This window comes from Octodon degus, unplaced genomic scaffold (genome assembly GCF_000260255.1).
Source record: "Octodon degus isolate 3935 unplaced genomic scaffold, OctDeg1.0 scaffold00191, whole genome shotgun sequence".
NCBI classification, from domain to species: Eukaryota; Metazoa; Chordata; class Mammalia; order Rodentia; family Octodontidae; genus Octodon; species Octodon degus.
Window position 1 is genome coordinate 3,840,093 of NW_004524767.1, and position 20,473 is coordinate 3,860,565.

At 38.3% G+C, this 20,473-nt stretch overlaps 1 protein-coding gene across 1 annotated transcript in view; it reads left to right on the forward strand.

The window, feature by feature from the left end:
• Epha5 (EPH receptor A5) overlaps window positions 1–20,251 on the forward strand; it is a 330,177-nt gene extending 309,926 nt beyond the window's left edge. Inside the window, exons 13-17 of the mRNA XM_023704186.1 lie at window positions 1,661–1,722; window positions 3,131–3,340; window positions 6,360–6,509; window positions 14,070–14,263; window positions 18,714–20,251. Of these exons, the coding sequence (XP_023559954.1) occupies window positions 1,661–1,722; window positions 3,131–3,340; window positions 6,360–6,509; window positions 14,070–14,263; window positions 18,714–18,873 (776 nt within the window). The 3' untranslated portion in view covers window positions 18,874–20,251. The remainder of the gene's footprint in view (window positions 1–1,660; window positions 1,723–3,130; window positions 3,341–6,359; window positions 6,510–14,069; window positions 14,264–18,713) is intronic.
• The last annotated feature ends 222 nt before the right edge of the window (window positions 20,252–20,473 follow it).

Here is a 20,473-nt window from a genome sequence, read left to right on the forward strand (position 1 = left end):
CTCAAGGCCAACATTTTAGGAACCCTGAGGGAGAAGGAGCCATCCTTTATTCAAAAGCTGCTGATCTCAGGTTCTAATTACCAAGGTATCAAAGCCAAGACCTATGCCAATTCTCAACTGAAAAGGAAAAAACAATATGCCTTTTATGTGGTATTCTGTCTGGGTCAGTGGCTAATTGGGTGTGTGACCCACAGGCAGGCAGATTTTTCTCCAAAGAATAGGCTCACACACTGATCTCTGAAATCACTCTCATGAACATAGCTGACATATTACTTTACCAGTTTTCTAAGTATTTCATAATCCAGTCAAATGGAGACCTGAAATCAGTAATCACCATGTTAATGATTTTGATATTGAATATCACGCAGTACAGCCAAGTCTGTCCTGCTAACTTCTGGGCTACTCTTCCACACTGAACAGGCAGGGAGAAAAAGCTCTTCCATCAGAAGTAATGATTTCTAGTTGCATTCTCTTAATGAATAGAATGATTTTTTCTAATGATGTTTGTAAGTAGGATCACAAGTCTGCATCTTGTACAGCAATTAACCACTAGGAAGAATGTATGCAGTGTATTATTTGTTGAAACTGTACTTTCGATTTGATTTGAAACTGTCTCATTGCTATATGTTTATCAATAAAACTTTGAAAAGAAAAAAAAAGAAGTAATGATTTCTAGGAAAATTTTCACATAGAAAGGGGCACAAGAACAGCACTTTGAATGATGAAAAAACAAGATTCAGAGAAGTAGTAATAAGGCGTTATGAGAATATGCTCATATAGGTAGGAAAGTACAACATAAATTCAAGGAATCATAAATAGCTTATTATTTAAAAATAGCTTGTTTTTAAGCTATTTCAAAATATTATTATCTGTGTGAAATTAGAGTCCCCCATCTTAATTTCCTAATGAGTGGGTTTTTAGTGATCTTTCAATGAAAAATTCTTTTGCTTCCTGCTTCTGTCGTTCTCATACATACTTGGCACTTTGTATGTGCACTTTGACACCACGAGGTATGTGTAAGTATTCAAGCCGTAATTCTATGTCCTGCACCGGTTCTCAAGTAAACACAGGTACCCATCCAGGGAATATCATGAAGTTCATTCTAATATGTTTTATGGTTAGACAGGATACTTTTATTCCTCTGACAGACAGATTAGTATGTTCCAGATGCTTTGCTGGATATTATTTGATACATTATATCATTACCTCCATTACAATAGAGTTTAAACTTTTTTAAACTCTTTATGTTTTTGTACTAGGAATCGAACTCATGCTTGCCAGTACCTCATGCTTGCCAGACAAGTGCTGTGCTGTTCAGCTTTCTCCCCAGCCCTTTAAACTCTTTTCCTACTTAGCATTTTTTACTGGTCATTGTGTGTGCTCATTTATATCTGTTTATTTTGTCTGTTACTAACCTTGTAACATTTTGTTCTCATTGGACCTATTCAATGCGTAAGATATCATCATCTTAAGAATGTGCTTGCTACTGGGGGACATTTTAAAAATATATGAGTGTATATATAAATTTATATTTATCAATATAATATATAAATTTGTAAATTTGGACACTAATAACTTCATCTAGATTTATTGTATATACAATGCAAATTTAAAGAGCAGTCTTCTCTGATCATATTTTATAGCACTCTGTTCTTTTCAGGTAAACCAGTGATGATAGTAACAGAGTACATGGAGAACGGCTCCTTAGATACATTTTTAAAGGTAGGAGTCGAAAATACTTTTGTTTTTGACAGTGGTATGCATCCATTGACTGCAACATTGAGGTTAAATTTGATCAACTTTAAATCCGTATTTGTAAATAGGATAGATAAAACTATAGAGTCAAAAGGTTGCACTCCAAAATTAACTGGCGTGTAGAGTCTGTTCAGAAAATTTAAACAAATACAGATTGTATTCCCAGACCAGTATTTTTATTTAGGTATATGCTAATTTGAACAACAAACAAAAGAAAGTGTGAAATGAGGAAAGGAAAGAAGGGAGGGGAAAAGGATGAGAAGGCAAGGCAGATGGAGGAAGGGAAAGGAAACCCTGTACCGTAGCAACGCCCTGACAAGGCGCAGTATCAAGCAGAGACAGGAAAGCCGTCTGCATCCGCGCAGAGCCCCAGTGAAAGTGTAGGAGTCTGCACGTACTCTTAACAGACACAAGGAAGAGACGCTCTTGCTGCGGTCACAGCCAACCCACAGCAAGCGAGGACAGCCAGTGTTGTCAGGTCCGAGTTTCAGGAAAAGAGACCTTGCTTTTCTGTGCACATCCTCAGGTTGTAAGTATGGGCAACTAATACGGCTTAGCAAATTGCATCTTTGAGACAATGCAGCACGTTTGTGTATCTAATTAAACCCAGAGGAGATGGCAGCTTGTGGCTTTCATAGCATGCTTATTGCTGCTGACTAAGAAGGCTAGAGGGATGGTTTTGAAGGTCCTTGTACGGGGCCATGCAGTAAACATGAGCGCTCCCAGCCCGCTGAACTTCCCTTGCCGTCTCCGCTCTCCACCAGGCTCATTCATGTTTTCAAGCTCTTGTGCCTTGAGGAGTCACGCTGTTCCTCCATTTCCCAATCAGCATCAGTGTAGCATTATGTGCCCATGTGACCGCTCTAAATTCGATGCCTTTGATGGAAGCCACCAGCTCCCAAACTGCTACTGTTTTCCTGGACATAACTCAGCCTTCCCTTCTCTGTCTGCTGCTGTAGATTCTCCCTTATCTCTGGACACATCATGTACCAGCTCCGTGTGCCTGTCCAGCTTGTTTCTTTTAAATCACCTCCAAGTATATGCAGCATTAACTAAGGTGGGGTGTGGGTAATGAGCAGACCCCTCCAGTGACTGAGAGCAAAGGTCTTACCATAAGAAGAAGAAGAAGAAGAAGTAAATAAGTACAGACAACCAAATGGGGTGTTTGACAAGGGCTCTCTAAGCCTTTATCTGCTTGGAACAGAAGATTAGACACTTGCTCTGTAGTTTTCTAATATTGTCCATTTGCCTTGAGTTAGGAACTGCATGTGGGTTTTGATGGATGATAATGCTTATTTGGAAGTTGAAGAAAAACCTTCCGTATTTCCTCTTGTGCTTACTGGTGCTTGAGTGGTACTTCTGATTATCTCCATAGAAGAACGATGGGCAGTTCACCGTGATTCAGCTTGTGGGCATGCTGAGAGGCATTGCAGCGGGAATGAAGTACCTTTCAGATATGGGCTATGTGCACCGAGACCTCGCAGCCAGGAACATCTTAATCAACAGCAACCTTGTGTGCAAAGTGTCTGACTTTGGACTCTCGAGGGTCCTGGAAGATGATGCTGAGGCGGCCTACACTACAAGGGTAAGATCTGACGGAGCTCATTTGTGAAAAACAGAGACTGCAGGCATTTGATTTTTTTTTTTTTTTTTTTTTCCAGAACCGGGGCTTGAACTCAGTCCCTTGCGCTTGCCAGGGAAGTGCTTATTCCACTGAGCCATCTCCCGGGCCAGCATTCAATTTTTAAAGATCTTTAAAAAAATAATATAAAAGGCATTCTTCTAACAAAGTCAAGAGGAAATTGACCATAAGAGAGGAAAAAAATCAAACATCCAATACTTTTTAATATCTGCAAAAGCAAATATTAAACTTTGATGAGTAAAATATTCACATAATCTGTGTCTCGATATTTTTAATAAAGGCGCTCATTCATAATGCATATAACAACATGAAAAAAATATATATATATATCAATAAAAAGAACCTAAAGACAAAATCTCATTTACTAACATGTACATCTACGCGTACGCATATGTGAATATGGACATATGTAGCATTGTTTGATAATTCAAGTATCAGCATTGCAGTGCCCTCAATTATAACATGAATTCCAATGTGTCTGGGTCATATGTTTTGGGGATTTACATTGTGGGGGGAAGACTTATTCTTTTAAAAAATATTGGATTTCCTAGAGATATTTCAATGGCTAATTTTCTTAATACTAGGCAAACTACATATAGTGAAAACTGGTCACTAACTCACTGTCATAATTAATATCAATCTACTCTTTTCTTTCCCAGAAAAGTGATTGCTTCTTGAATTGATTGGGTAAACAGCTGATAGTTTCTTTTGTGCAAAACTTGATATGACTATAGCATAATATTGTACTATTTGAGTTTTCAGTCCCAACAAAGAGTGGTATTTGTGTAATTCTAAATATCTTTAATTTCATCAAGCTGGATATCCTCTATGTCTAAACTCCTTTGTGAAGATTTGGGTTTATCAAGTCTTTTACTTCCAGCAGGGTTAACTTTGGTTTCAATATAGAGTAACCTTTCCATCACCTTTCCTTCTCAAGCTAGGTTTCACATGCACTCTTGATTTATTCAATGTTTTACAATTACATCTATAGATAGTCTAAAAATAAGTTCTTTGAGTGATTATAAGTGTTTTTACATTGTGTCTTTGTGACTCATGCATATTTGGAGATCTGTACTGTGCTGAAGGCCAAGAGTAATTAATCTAAGCAAACAAAGCCTTCCAAAGGCCTGCTTAAGAAATCAATACATTAGTTGATGGGGCATCTGTCCTTCTCTAGACCTAACTATACTTGTCACTGTTTGCATTAAATGAAAGCTCATTTAAGAATGCTTGTAGTATTGGAGTTCACTTAGTATGTGTGGCCTAAGTAAGATTGAGGTTATAAGAAAGTCTGTTGCTAGTGTGATTGGTGGTGTCTCAGTTAAGTGCAAAGAGCAAGTGCTTCAGGGCCTGAGCCATTGTCCTCATCCTGTAGATGTGGAAGGAGTGGTGAGACCCTGAGCCTTCCCAAAGGCAAAGTCTCTGAAATGTGTGGTGGAAGACTGGAAAATTCTTGAGGCGGGAAGATAAGGGACCTCTGAATAGCATGAATGATGCAGCTATCAAGGACCAGGAGGAACCCTGCAGGCTGGAGTTCATGTAATCAAATAGCCACACTTCAAAGTGGGATTCGCCTGTATGTTACTGATGGTCACAGTCCCTGCATAGGCAGAGCTCGTGGTGCGATCCTGACTATAAATACTTCATTGACAAACATAAGTTTCAGAAAAGTCTTTTCGTGTTTTAAAAAATTAAAAATAAAATAAAATTTAGAAAAAAGTTGCTTTATTTGTTATAATTCAAATGATTGAGACAAATTCAATTCTCCTGACTTTGAAACATAACATTATACTGTAATTTCCTCATATCTTGAAAGTTTGGTTTATAATAGCAATTTATTCAAATTAAATTGTTCTTTTTCTTTAAAATAGGAAGACCCTGCTGTGCTGGCCCTGCCCCTGGGGCTCGCTGAGACAGCAATTGAGACTAGGCGTGGTGGCACACTTATAACCCCAGCTCTTGGGAGGCTGTAAACAGGTGGATCACTGAGTCCGATCTAGTAGTGAGACCCTGAATGCCCTGTAGACCCTTCCCTAAAATACCAAAATAAAATAAAATAGGAAGACCTTTGGTCTTGTTTTTACAAAGAATTCTTCCTCTGTCTGTCTCTCTAATGTGTAGTTGCTTATATAGATGAAATATTTACCTATCTTTTTTTTTTTTTTTGGTGGAACCAGGGATTGGACTCAGACACTTGGGCTTGCCAGGCAAGTGCTTATTCTACTGAGCCATCTCCCCAGGCCCCCTATCTGTTTATTGAGAGGAAAAATAATATACCCTTCCTGAAAGAGGCAGACAGAAGAGTAGTTTATTGTATGCAACAAAAGTTAACTGGTGTAGCAGACCATGGCAAATTTCTCCCCCATAATCCAAGTTCAATACTTTTTAAACTGATCTAATTAAACAGACATGCATATTGTAGGTTACACAGCTTAAAGACACAGAGAAAGTATGCCATTAAGAAGAGAAAATCCAGTCTCAGATAAAATAATGCTGAGGGGATGTACAACTAAGTTGTTAATCTATCAGATTCTTCTGCCATTACACTTCTTAGGGTTGCATTTCCAACCCAAACTTCCACAAATTTCTGTGTTAAAAAAAATTATAAAGCACACAGAGAAGGGGAGTCCCTGCTCTCTCTTAGAAAGCCCTGGAAGTGTACCTATTGATTCGCTCGACTGCTTGCTCCTCCCTGCTTGGAGTCTTCCTGAGGACGGTAATTGAGATGTGGGTCCTGTGTGTGTTTGGGGAGTCAAGCAGAATTTAAACTAGAAACCGTCCAGCCAATTAGCAGTTAGCCTCCATTGCTTATGGGCTGGGAGACGTGAAGGGAGATTGCACACTGTCAAACACATTCACTTAGAAATGCTACATCTCTTTCTAGATCTTTTGATGAGACAGCACATATCCCTAGATACCCTGGAAGCATGTGAGACTTTGAAATACTCTTGTTCAATTTCAGGGAGGCAAAATTCCCATCAGATGGACTGCCCCAGAAGCCATAGCTTTCCGAAAGTTCACCTCTGCCAGTGATGTCTGGAGCTATGGAATCGTGATGTGGGAGGTGGTGTCCTACGGAGAGAGACCCTACTGGGAGATGACCAATCAGGACGTGAGTATGCAGAAGAGGCGCTTTGTTGTCCGAATCCAGACATGCACATTTTTTTCATCCCTGAAAATTACAGTTTCTTAAAAAGCATGAAATACTTTGCTTCCTCTGTTCTGTTTCCTTATTGTTGAAGTAGCCTTTGTGGAGAAATTGCACGAGTTAGTACAAAAGAACAAACTCCTCAGTCACATAAAAGCTGCCCAGTTCTGGAGAGTTATAACTCTATTATATAATGTCTCCCCACCTTTCTGCCTGTATCATTCTTAAAGATGAAAAAGAAGCCCTCAGAGAATGAATGCAAAATTTTATGACAAACCAAAGGCATCTACTACTATGACAAACCAAAAGGACAAACACGACTGGTGGCAACATAGCTCAGTAGACTGAGAGCCTGCTTAGGCAAGTGGAGCGACAAGGGTTCGATCCCTGGCACCAGGTCATGCAGGCCCCACCCCCATGCACCTGAGACCAGGCATGGTGGCATATACCTGTAATCCCAGCACTGGGGGCTGAAAACAGGAGGATCACTACTAGTGTGAGCTGGGTAGTGAGAACCTGTACCATATACATTAAATAAATAAATAAACATGTAGAAACCACAATCTCGTGGCAATAAATAACCCTTACTTTTTGATATAAAAATTTAAGTTTACTCACATCTGTATTTCAAGGTATTTTGCGCAACTGCTGCACTCAAGCTATGTATAGTAGGAACGAATGATAACATTTTTGCTCCTCCATGTGGATTTTCTAGAATTGACATGAATGGAAAGATAGTAAAGCAAAAGCGAGGCTGTTTGGGCAGTGGACACTTCTCTAGGAGGGCACTTGTGTGAGCATTTTCAGGGGCCCTGGTGAAACAGCCCATGAGACCCAAACAGAGGAGGAGGTTGAGGTCCAAGTCCTCTCGCTGCCCCTCAGCCCTGCAGCCACTGAGGCTCCTGCGCATGCGCCTGCCTTCCCACCGGGACGTGTTAGTGGTGAATGCTTCCTGGGGAAGCCTGTTCTGGAACTGCTGTTAGGGGCTCTTCCAACTGTCTGCTTCTCCACACTCTGAGATTGGAGGCCCGGTTCACACAGTGGGTGACCCTGTGCCCACTTGAGAAGGAGAGCGGGTGCCCATGTGTCCAGCTGTGCCCAAGAGTAGCGCCCGTTGTCTTCCCTGGATGATTTTAAGGGCAGGGCTGCACTGTAGCCAGGTGTGCTCCAGAGCCAGGTGTGGTGTCGTGTGCCCGGATCCCAGCATTCTGCTCCGCTGAGGCATGTGGAGCTCAAGTTCAAGGCCAGCCTGGGTAATTTACTGGCTTAGAAAGATCTTACCTGAAAATTATAGATAAATGTATAAATAAATAAATAAATAAATAAATGTCATGCAGCTCAGTCAGAAGAAAAAATCATTCAATCTCTGTTATGGATCAATGCATGTATAGTTACTTTGATATATATAATATATAATAGTATATATTGTTAATGTATATATAGCTGTGTATGCATTTATATAACTATATGCATTGATACATTCATATATGTATACCTATTTATCTTTATTTTTAAATAATCCCTTAGAAAGGTGATGTTATTACTCTTGTCTTGCAGTGAAAGCTAAGGATTAGAAAAATTAAATGACATACATGGTGGTACATGCCTGTAATCCCAGCACTTGGGAGGCTGAGTCCAGAGGACCACCATGAATTCAAGGCCATCCTGAACTATATAACAAAACTCTGTGCCACAAGAAAAACAAAGCAAGATAAATGACTTTATTAAGCTTTCAAAAATACAAGTTATACCAAAAAAATTAACCAACTTTTTAAAAAAAATCTAACCACCACACTGTCTCCTTCTAATAATTTGAAATACAAAGTTCAATTTATATGACTATTTCGGATTAATTTAGGTAAGACTAAGGTCTCTTTACTACTCTTTCTACTGATAAATGCCAGATGATGGCAAGTCCTACAGACTATGACATAATTTGGTTTCTGGGGTAACTTGAGGGTCATTTTAATGCCATCATCCAATTTAATTAGTATAAAAGTGCTTTGCATTGTTTTCAATATTGGGGATTGAAGCTAATGCCTTCATACCAAACTATATACTCAGCCATTTTATTTTATTTTACTTTATTGATTTTTTCATGCAGAATCTTACTAAGTTACTAAGTTGCCCCCGATGATGTCCAACTTGCAACTCCCCTGCCTCAGCCACCAAGAGTGCTGGGATTAGAGGAATGAGCCACCAAGCCCAGCTCAGCATCCGCATATGTTGTTGCTCTTGTCTATGTGTGCTTCACTTGGGGGAAACATTTACCCTTTCGTTGTCTAGTTAATTCTCACACTTGACATATTTTGAGTTCTGCTTCTGTCATTTAGAATCATTGGACTTCACCAACTGGATAGCCCATCATCCCACTATTGACAGTCATGCCTACTGTAATTACACCTGGAACAGAAAATGTATAGATTAGAACACAGCGCTAGGTGAACATCCCAAGGGCCACTGCTGCCTCTCTCTGGTGTTCTCGCATCCCTTGCTCAGCAAATCGATCCTGTGCACTCCGCGGTGTTCCATGAGTCTCATCTTCTGAGACCACAAAGCTGATCTCATCTGTCAAGGGTCACAGTAGAAGGCTGAGTTCAGCCACACCTTAAGCAGCAGTTGGTCTGCTACAATCCCATGGGTTGGTCCCAAGGGCGTGAGCTGAGCCAGGAACTCTCCTTATGAATATGCTATGGGTTTGCTAAGTTTGCTAAAGATTTGGTAATCCTCCCGTCTCCCCATTTCAACCTATAGTTTTCCTGACATAATCTGTATCATGTGTAACGATTCTGTTTCTATGTTCTTTTTTTTTTCTTTTCCAAATTTCACTTATTTAATGCTTGATAGCATTTTTTAGCATTAGTACCATCCAATATTAAGGTCATAAGTGCTTCATTAGTTTTTATTACTCCTTTATTTTGTAAAATTTTTTTTCCTGACTTTATCCATTTTAGTGTGTTTATACTTTTCTAAATAATTTTATTTCAATGTATTGAGTAAAACACAAGAGAATGCTGATTTAATATTGTTGGGGAAAAAATAGTATCAGTTACTGGTGTTGACCAGATTTTCCGAGATCATAGATGAAGTTTATAGATAATGCTTGTATAATTACAGATCTTTCTGTAAGGTTTGCTTTTAAAGCAGTGTCCTTTGAATACAGTATACAGTGAGAAAAATACATGATTTGTCATTTTTGAACATTCTCATGATCATCAGTGGCTTTATATTTAGGTTCAGCATTAAGTGTGATATTCCCCAGTTTCTATTGAATTTGACATGACAGATCAATTATAGTTGAAAAACATGATCACCAACTATTTCTTTGGGAGAAAAATTATCAGAGAATAAGGTGAAGTATTGATTTGTCAGTTGCAGATAATATACCCAATAATATCAATATTCTAGCTTCTATCTGATCTAAAATACTTTTTATCATTTCATACAGTATGACCTAAACCTCACAGGGGAGAGCCTTCTCTTTATCAGGCAGACAGAATGAAACAGTAGGTTTCTTTTGGTTTAGAATTTTTGCTGCTGTCATAGAGACAAACTGGAACAACACACAATGACAAAAAACTAGGATGATTCAGATGAGGTAAATACCAGATAATGAGCTATGATTCAATCGCAAGAAGTTAAAGTGATAACCTGTAATGAGGAGAAATTTATTTATTAAAGTAAACATTTTGAATGTCAACACTTTGCTGAATAAAAAAGCAGCAAGTTGAATACTTTATGTTTATATGTAGTGGTGGTGTTTTCTCTTGTATTTGTTGAATAATGTATAAATACATTTATTCTAATAAGCACCTAAATCCCAAAAGATCTTCAAGCTCATTTAAATAATCTATTTTTTCAATATTTTATGTTAGAATTATTTTTCTCATTTCTAAATGTTAGCATTCGCTATTTTTCCTTTCCCCATAAATTTTAATCCAGTCGTTTCTTCAGTACTTCTTTTGGCCCAGAGCTTCACGATAAGGCAGAAAGATCATTTCACTGCTTAAGATGGCAGCTTGCTTTGTATGGCATATGTCTTTATTCCTTTTTTATGCAAGGTTACAGGTGTTTATACATATATGATATATACCTGTTCATGAATGTGACACACACCTGCACTAAGCAACGTATGATATTAGAATATTTTGTCTTAGGCAGAAGCAGAATGTTAGAACCAACAAAAGCATAACTATGGAAATTTTAGTTCTCATCCAAGTACCCAAAATAATCAATTAAGATTTGATAGCAGCAAATTGTTCTGTCTCCCAGCCTCTGTGTGATCATGTCTACAATGAGCTCATGGGAATATTGCTTTCTAAATATTACTTTCTAAAATGAGTTCAGAGAATATTACTTTCCAAACACAATATTAATAGTCTTCTAATGGCAGGGCTGCCCTTGAATGGAAGTAATTATTTTCAAAACTGGTATCATCTTAATAATTTTCATCCATTTGGAAAAGTGATACACAAAGAAATATAAATACTTAAACTCAAAATTTCTGTATTTTGCTGTCAAGCAATAGCAACAACAAACAGATACCTTGGACTTCAGTCATTTTAGATTTTAAAACTCTTACTCAGGGTCTGTGATTTTAAAGGGAGCAGATCTGAATAGGTGAGTTCATATAACTGCTTAATCTCTGGAATCTACTGATCTAAGATTGATACTAAGAAAAAGGAATACTCAATGTATCTTTAATAATTCTGAAAACGAGGATGACATCATTCATTTGTGTGTAAATTACATTTATTTCTAAATGTAAACTCACCTGAAATAGAGCTGATTCAGTTTAAGAGACTGAAAGTAACTTCTAAGATCAAATAATTGCCTGCTTAGTGCCTCTGGCTTCGCTGTAGAAGGAGGGCTGCTCTTGGTAGTGTGTGGGAAGGAGGCTGTCAAGATTCCAGGCTCTGGCCAGACAGATAGAATGACTCCAGGGCACCCAGCACGTCACAGTGCGTGCAGAAGAGGAAAGGGAGGAGGCTTGCACCATCCCATGGCTCCACCCGCTTTGTAGCCAGCTGCTCCTTTGAAAATTAACCTGGTCCTTTAGTCACAAAGACAAAGATGGTGTCTTTGTGTCCCAGTCATCTTACGTTACGTCTCACCTTGTAGAGACTCAGCACCTTTCTGGACTGTTACGTTGAAGACCAAGCTTCCGAGTCATGAGCCTTTGGAGGTCAAAGCATTTGCAACCCACTGCCCTTACTAAATTAGCTTGAAATGGAATGAATGATTACATGGATTTATTTCACAGTCACATGTAAAGACTAGCAGCTCAGAAAAGGAAAGAAAACCTTTTCTTTTTCTATTTTTAAAGAAAGTCACTATGGGAAAATGTACTACTGAATAGCAGCTGTGAGATACTAGTACTTCTGGAATTAAGCTAGGTTTTTAAATAATTTTTCTAAAAGAGGGAAAATATGCCATGATTGATACTTTATATTAAGATAATTTGTACTGACAACATAGCTGTTAAAACAGTGGCATCCTGTCAGCAATAGGAAGTCTTTTTTTTGTGGTGGTACTGGGGATTGAACTTGGAACCTTATGCTTGCCAGGCAGGTGCTTATCCCACTGAGCTATATCCCTGACCCAGAAAGTCTTGTAGTAAACAAATTAAATAAATTTATTTACATAAACACATACATGAAAATGGATTTTTTTTTGCGGAACTGGGGATTGAACTCAGGCCCTTGCACTTGCCAGGGAAGTGCTTATTCCACTGAGGCATCACAGCCTCAATCTATTGAACTTGTTGTTTTTTTGCAGAACCGGGGATTGAACTCGGGCCCTTGTGCTTGCCAGGGAAGCACTTATTCCACTGAACCATCTCCCCAGCCCGAAATTTTTATTTCTTTTGTATTTATTTATTTGATTATTGAGACCAAATATTTTCTTGAAATTTATTTAGTATTTTCATTATTTATTTTGTCAGTTTGGGTTAGTGTCTACTTCTCATTTATTTTTAAAATTATTTTATTTTCCAGCATTGATGATGTATTATTGTATTAGATATGTTGTAACTGTTGAGAAGAATTTCTTCTGAGGTTTAGGCTTTAATTGCTTCTATAGTTTTGTAGTTAACTAAGGTGCCGGTGGCTGAGGTCATTTGCCTGTAGCTATGCAGTTATTTCTTTGGCCGTTTATTTCAGAGTCCTGGAGTAATTTTATTTCCCTGTCGTTGCTTAATGACTGGTGCTGCTCAGGAACCTTTAGTATGTGCTTTGCCCAAGGAGATATAAACTACACCAGCTTCAAGCTGCGATCAGGCACTGATGACCCTCACGTTTATGCTGTCAACCCCCAACGTCTCCTGTGCTCTAGCCAGATACCTGCTAATACCATCTGGGCGCTTCCTGTCACCTGAGATGAAAGAATCCCCAGATTATAACTGACAGCATTTCCTCACTCTATGAATTTGCTCACCTCAAGTTTAAAAAGAGAACAATTCACTGCACTAGGCTTGAGGCTGATCTCTGTGCTCCCTCCTTCGGTGCCTGAGATTCACTGCTCAGTCTTCTGCCCATCTCCCCGGCGTGTGTTCTAGTGTTATCGCCTTTCACATGGAAAGGGTGACTTCTTTCTCATCCTTGCAAAGCATTCTTGTGAAGTTTCCATCCTAATAATTTTTTCCATTGATTATTCCAAATCTAAATTATTCACAGCAAAGTATAACTAAGTTTGTAAAAGATACACTTATAATAGGATTTTCAGAAATATGACCATTTGTACTAGTTTTTAATGTTCAAATGTTCAAAACTGCTTAAAAACTGTATTGTCATATTCAATGGCATAAACAAATCTCTTCAGGATGTAGCAATTTTGGGGGCAGCAGAAATATTACAAATGTTTTCGATGCAAACCTCACGATTGGGCTGATATTCACGTGTGTGGTTATATTTAAAGTCAGTGACGGTTATACTGCCTGTTCTAGTAGACACCATTCCTAATTCCTGACGGGACTCAGTAGATAATAATAAACAGTCAGACCTTGACATTATTAAATGATACATGAGACAGTTATGCTAATTTAGCCTTTGACTTATTCATTATTTTCCACCCCAAAGGCTCTTTTGAAGTAAAATTGCCATTCTATGGCTTTAAAAATGTGACTTTGCACATAATTTTTCATTAAAAAGACATTAACTTTTTAGAGAAATCATTAGAAAATTTAATCTGTATTTGATTCCAGAATGTAAAGATAAATAAAACATGAAGTCTGTATTTTATGTCAATGAATCTTACAAATCACCCTTCACAAAGATTTTAGACAAAAATGAAATCCATTTGTTTTGTTTACAATATGGGAAGAAAGTCTATCGTTGTATACTGTGAAACTGTACTTTTTTCCCCAACAAAAGAAAAACGGCAAGGAATTTTTTTAAAAAAATTACTGATTCTAGTTATTATTCAAAAAGACATAATGAGAAATGAAGTCGTTGGATGTGGGTGGTTTCCGGGCTCTTTGCGCCAACCGAGTGACCCCCGCGGGCCGGCTCTGCTTCGCCCCTGCAGGTGATCAAGGCGGTGGAGGAGGGCTACCGGCTGCCCAGCCCCATGGACTGCCCCGCCGCGCTCTACCAGCTCATGCTGGACTGCTGGCAGAAGGACCGCAGCAGCAGGCCCAAGTTTGAGGAGATCGTCAACATGCTGGACAAGCTGATCCGCAACCCCAGCAGCTTGAAGACGTTGGTGAACGCGTCGAGCAGGTACAGCCCTGATCTCAGCACTTTGCGTGAACGTTTGTCAGTGTGCTGAAAGCCTCATCATCCTACCAGTTAATTACTTCTCATGTAAGCTAATCTATGGCAGGAATATATGGAAAAGCAAGTTTTGCATCATAATGAGTCTTATGATTTAGGAAATATCAGTGATTGTACTAAAAAGCAACCAGCCATAACCTAATAGTGTGAGGAGCCAAATGAAGAAAAACGCATAACCACTGGCAGGCGCCATTCGCCGGTATGCAAATGGTGTACAGTCTTTCCGTGGGTACATGTGGGCAAGGAAAGTCAGATTATAGGAAACGGCCAAAGGTATACTGGCATATTTTAAACCAGAATATTTAACGGCAGTTACACTTTCATTTCTTTAAAACATTTTAGTATCTACATTGTAAATAAGAATACCTTTGAGTGTTCATATTTTATGAACCCAGACAACCAGGAGGATCCTTTTGATTTTCTCCAGTTGTACACAGATAATTAATTGAACATTTAGTGTGCAGTTTCAACAGGATTTAAAGCTGATAAATAAGTAATATCGGGGAGCAAATTTGTGTGAGCCAATGATTATATTTTATACTTTTCCTGAATAGCAACATGAATGCATTTAAATAATGTCACATACATATAGAGTGTGCTTTTCTTTTTATCTGAAAAATTACTTCTTATTTTTTCTAATATTAATCAATTTGATTTCAAATTTAAAATTTACTAGGTTATTTTCAGTAGACATGGAATTGCCTGTTTTATAAGAACACTGTTATGCAGTTCTCAGAATTAGCTGCCTGTTAGCCTGAACTAAGTGTAAACTGTTTATAAAGTCACAAAAGTTCTCTAATTTTGACATACCATTAATTGATGGGATACAAAAGTCATCTTAAATACAAATGAGGAATGAATCTTCCAGCTTGTTCAAGCATCATTAGCTTTCTGTAGCAGCAATCGGAGAACACATCTTCTTAGCAATTATGCCTTATGTTGCTCCCTAAATTTTAAAAATTGCTTATTGCAATGTAAGATATTAAGCCTTCCTCTCATCTACTTGTTTGAATTGTGTTATTTTGTCAAAAATGGGTATAAAGGGAGGAAAAAATAAACAATATTCTTAATATTCTAAATTTTAGTAATTTATTTCACCAACCTTATTGTAAGGTGACAGCAGTATCTTTCTTTTAAAAACAAAGGTTATATTTTTATCATAGTTAAAATTGTCTTGGCAGGTTTCTTTTCTTTTTTTTTTTCTTCTTCTGTATTTAGGACAGGGTCTATAAGGTCTCACTACATAGATCAGACTCAGTGATTCTTCTGTTTTCAGCCTCCCAAGCACTGGGATTACAGGCGCATGCCACCACGCCCAGTCTCAGTTGCTACCTCAGCATGCGGGGAGTGGGGGGCCGCAAGGGGCGGAGCACAGCATGCCAGGGAGCTAACCCGGCCACTGCACTCTGCCTAAGCATGTGCTTTAGTCTTCTGAGCTCTCAGGCCAGCCCTATTGCCAGGTTTTGTTTAAGAAGGTTTGGCTTTGGGTCAGGGACATAGCTCATTGGTATAGCATCTGCCCCAGCATGAGGTCCTGAGTTTGATTCCTGGTACTCTAACAAGCAAAATAGGTTTAGCTTTCAAGCTATACCACTCACTTCCCCTCATTTATTCATATGCAAATCTTAATTCTAGCGGATGGCAACTCCTACTTCTTTTTTCCCTTTGCATTCCTTCTCTGTCACAGATTTGGTGATTTCAGTAACCATCTGAATGCATTTGTATATCTGTCAACAGTTTGAAGTTTCCTATTCCATTGATTTTGTTCTTTAAGTCTGCCTTGGACTCCCCTTCCCTGGGTTATAGTCTAGACCTTCCTAGTACCAAAAATTGTAATACAGTTAGAGTTTCTCCTTCAAAGTCCTACTCACCAACTTATTCCTCTTGTATTTCTGTCCCTAACAATTTTTTGAGCCTGCTGTTTAGTGGTCACAAATTGCTGCAGTTCATTCATTCATTCATTCATTCATTCATTCATTCATTTAGCAAACATTCATCTTTGCCTTTTGTGTCATTCTGAGGACTAGGAGCCAAGAATAAGGCATGAGATAATCCTAAGTATCTACCTGTATGTAGCCTTCTGTTGGAGGAGAGACTGACTGCTCAAAATAAAAAACTCAAAGAGAACTCATTGTTTGGTTGGAGGAGGAGAGTGAGAATAGGATTCAAGGAGATGATCAAAACTAAAAGACATCATGTACAGTAGCTAAAATTCCCTATGATGAGTGTGATCATTATGTATATTGAAACTGTACCAAGAAACTAATTAAGAAAGGAAAGATGATCAAGAGGGTAGAATGCTTGTGATGGGGAGCCCTGCAGGTGCCTTGGAATGAAGCCATGAGGAAGAGGCAGAAGTCAGCCCATGTGCACCATGTGAGTAGATGGGGCAGTGTACAGAATGACAGAGGAGGAGGCTGAGGACAAGGAAAGGGTGAAATGCTGTCTCACCTCCTGTCATGGGAGCGCTTCAGTAGCAGGTGCGAGTGGGAAAGATGAGGAGTGTGTTTTGAGCTATGTTTGGGTGACATTCTTGTGAGAAATATGAAAGATCAGAGGAGACCTATGGATAGAAGTGAAATCTAGTCTGGAGATAAAAGTGAGAAATACAGTTGCTATTTGAAATTATAAAACTGGGTGAAATAATCCAGGGAGAGTGGAGTTACAGTTTGAAAGAAGATACAGGGGGGGCCTGCCCCTTAGCTCAGTTCTTTAAGTGGCTGCTCAACAAAGCAGTCAGGCTCAGTTTGCTGTGGTTCAATCCCCACAACTCAAGCTAGTCAAACCTGCCCTGAAGGCATTCAGAGCCAAAAAAAAAATGAATGAAAGAAAGAAGATATATGGCAAAGGACCAGCTTCCTGTAAATTTTCAAACCAGCAAAAGGAGTAAAAGTCACAGACATTGTGGAGAACCCAGAAGCACACAGTATCATGAAAGCAAAAACCAGGGTGCATAGTAACATGGAAACTGGTGAGCTGGAATGAGATTTCAGGAGGGAGGCAGGAGATATATGTCTGTGAGAGGTCAGTCATCTCACGAACTGAAAAGTATTCAAAAGTTTTGACAAAATAGATGTCACTCCTAACACCCAGTCAGAACAATTTTTATAGAATTAATTTTGTAGGGTCAGGGGAGATGGCTCAGTGGAATAAGTGCTTCCCTGGCAAGCGCAAGGGCCTGAGTTCAATACCCAGTTCCACCACCAAAAAAAAAAAAAGAATTAATTTTGTAGAAACTGAAGTTGTCTGAAGTATAAGTAGGTATGTGAGAGAGCCCATAGAACGCAAGCGCAGAGAAAGATAATGACGTCGTAGTGCATCTCACAGCAGGGATGTGTTTAGGTGGTCACCCATTCAGAGGCATGTAAATTAATTCTGATGTTCAGATACTTTTTTTAACCATCTTTCCTGATCATCTCTTTAGGCTACAATTTTAGAAATCATCATCAATATCATCATATCATTATTTATTATTATTGGTCAAAGAGTATGAATTTAGTAGAATAAAAATCACACCATGTTTTTGTTGATTTTATGCAGTTATTGTATGTATTTGGAATTACATTTCATTTTCTAAGTCCTGCTTCTTGCTTCAGGTGAACTGGTAATCACGCTTACAGAAGAGCAGAAAATGAAGCATTAAATGACTGCTAGAGTATCTGAGAAATGATCTTAAATATGCTTGGGATCCTTTAAAAATTTCTAAAAGTAATTGGGTTTGCAAAAATTATTCCACACATCTATATTTGGTAGCATTTTCTGTACTTTGTAAGGGACACAGTAGTTAAAAGTAAACATATTTACATGAGTCTATGAAAATGTTTAGTATACACTAATTTAAATCAACTTTATGTGCTCACAAAACTGAGCAAGAGATAGAGATCTTTCCTCTCTGCCTGCGGCCTCTCCACCTGCAAAAACCTTCCTTTATCCCACCAGCGGTGTCTGCCTCCAGAGTGGCACATGACGACCCCACCTAGACATGCCATTGTAAGTAAAGGTCTAGCTTCACACTAGGCTTCACTCAGTGTTGTGTATTCCATGGGCTTAGACAACTCTACAATTATCTGTGCACCGTTACCACAGCAGATAGCATCATTTTGTCGCTGTAAAATTCCCGAGTCTGTGCATTTCTACCTATGAAATTTGGTATTTATCTCTTTCATAGAAATTTAATGATTAGCCTATTATAAGTCTTTTTTCATGATGCATTATAAAATACTTGGTGCACTGATTTTGTGTCCTCCTGTATTTTGAATTATTTGGTTCCAAGGTATTATTTATATACTTTCTCTTTTAAATAGTCACCAAGATCCATGAAATAGGAGTTGACGTTTCAGCAGACTTTGTTGGAAAAGCCGTGTGATGTTTGTGTCTTGTGTGTTGTGTGTTGTAGAGCATCCAGTCTGTTGGTGGAACATGGATCCCTGGGGTCTGGGGCCTACCGGTCAGTAGGTGAATGGCTAGAAGCAATCAAGATGGGCCGCTATACAGAGATTTTCATGGAAAATGGATACAGTTCAATGGACGCTGTGGCTCAGGTGACCTTGGAGTGAGTAATTTTTCTGCTAATCTTTGCACAGTTGCCAGGGCTTAAAAAAAAATTGCTCAGAACCCAGTCTGGATGAGATCGAGGGAACCTGTTCCCCTGTGTCTGTGTGCGGTGGCTTCCAGGGAAGCCTCCTCCTCCTTAGCCTGTATTGTTAACAACTGCATGGTTCTTGCTCCTTGTGGCCAGCGTCTTTGCTTCTTTGCTTCAAACAAATAGTATTTGAATAATGGGACTAAGAGTTCCTTGGCAAAGTACTTGTGTTGTGGAAAGATCTTTTCTTGACAGAATTTTATACTTGTCCTATGTTCAATGTAAATACCAAACAGAACAAACTGTAAGCACAATTGGTGTGGCTATGCTATACAACAGCAGGACGGATTCCTAAAGTGCAGCTCTCTGTGACAAACACCCGAGTCATGAGTCGGACAGGAATGTCATTTCATGGCTGAGTGGTGCACTGTAGATTCCTAAGATCCAAGACTATCTCACATCCTGCCTCTGATGTATCATTTGGTACAATCTCAGTGGAACCAGTTGTGCCCTTTCTTGTGTGCACGTTTAAGATGAAGTTTATTAAATCTATTGAAATGAAAAGTCACTAGAATTCAATATGAAATTATTTAAGGTTGTAAGTCGTTTGTATTTTATTCTATACTCTGTATGTGTGATTATTTCAGCCTAATTGTTATTTGTGAAAACTGTCCTTATGGTGGCTCCATCTAGGTGACATTAATAATAATAATAATAATAATAATAATAATGTTTTAACCTGTGAATACAATAACACACTTCATATTACCTACAGATTCAAAGGTTAAAATATTGTTGTAAAGATTAGAAAATGTTAGATTGTCTAAGTCACTAAGCCATAGTTGTCACTTAATTTCTTCGTTTCTGTACACATCGGACAGTTGTGTACTTTTCTGGCATTCTTCAATTCACTGAATTCACTGCTGATCTCCACGAAAGGTAACAGGGTACCATCATTATCACAATGAATGTCACACTCTCAGCCTTCTCCTTGTTCACATCAAAGCTAAACAAACCTAAAACCACAAGCTCTCTCCCTGCTTTTTAAAATGCATTCAACGTCATTCTTACTGTCACTATCAAATCATAACTACCTAACGACATGTAGTCTCTGTCCATTATTTCTTTGGACAGTCAAATGAACTTATGTGTGGTCTATTTAAAATAGTATGCTGAAAAATTTACTGATAATGTCAAGCTATTTTTACATGACTGCTATTTAATTTTCAGTAAAATGGTCATTTTAATTTATTAAAGTCATTTGTCATTTTATATTAAAATGATACTGTAGGTATTTCTTTTACCCAATGTCAGATTACTTGTAAATATATAATAAAATTATTTGCATTAAACAATGTCTCTTTTTTATTAAGGTAGCATATATTCATATATAGTTAGATCTACATTTTTGTTGTTCACTTTACAGAAAAGTTTTAAGCATAAAGAATAGTTTTATATTAACTGTCTATGTTTTACTTTATTTCTTCTGGGGACCCTAAATAATATAAAGATGGCAAATATCTCTGTGTTATTGTTCCTCCTGTTCTTGAATTCCTTCCCCTTTGCCTTCCCCT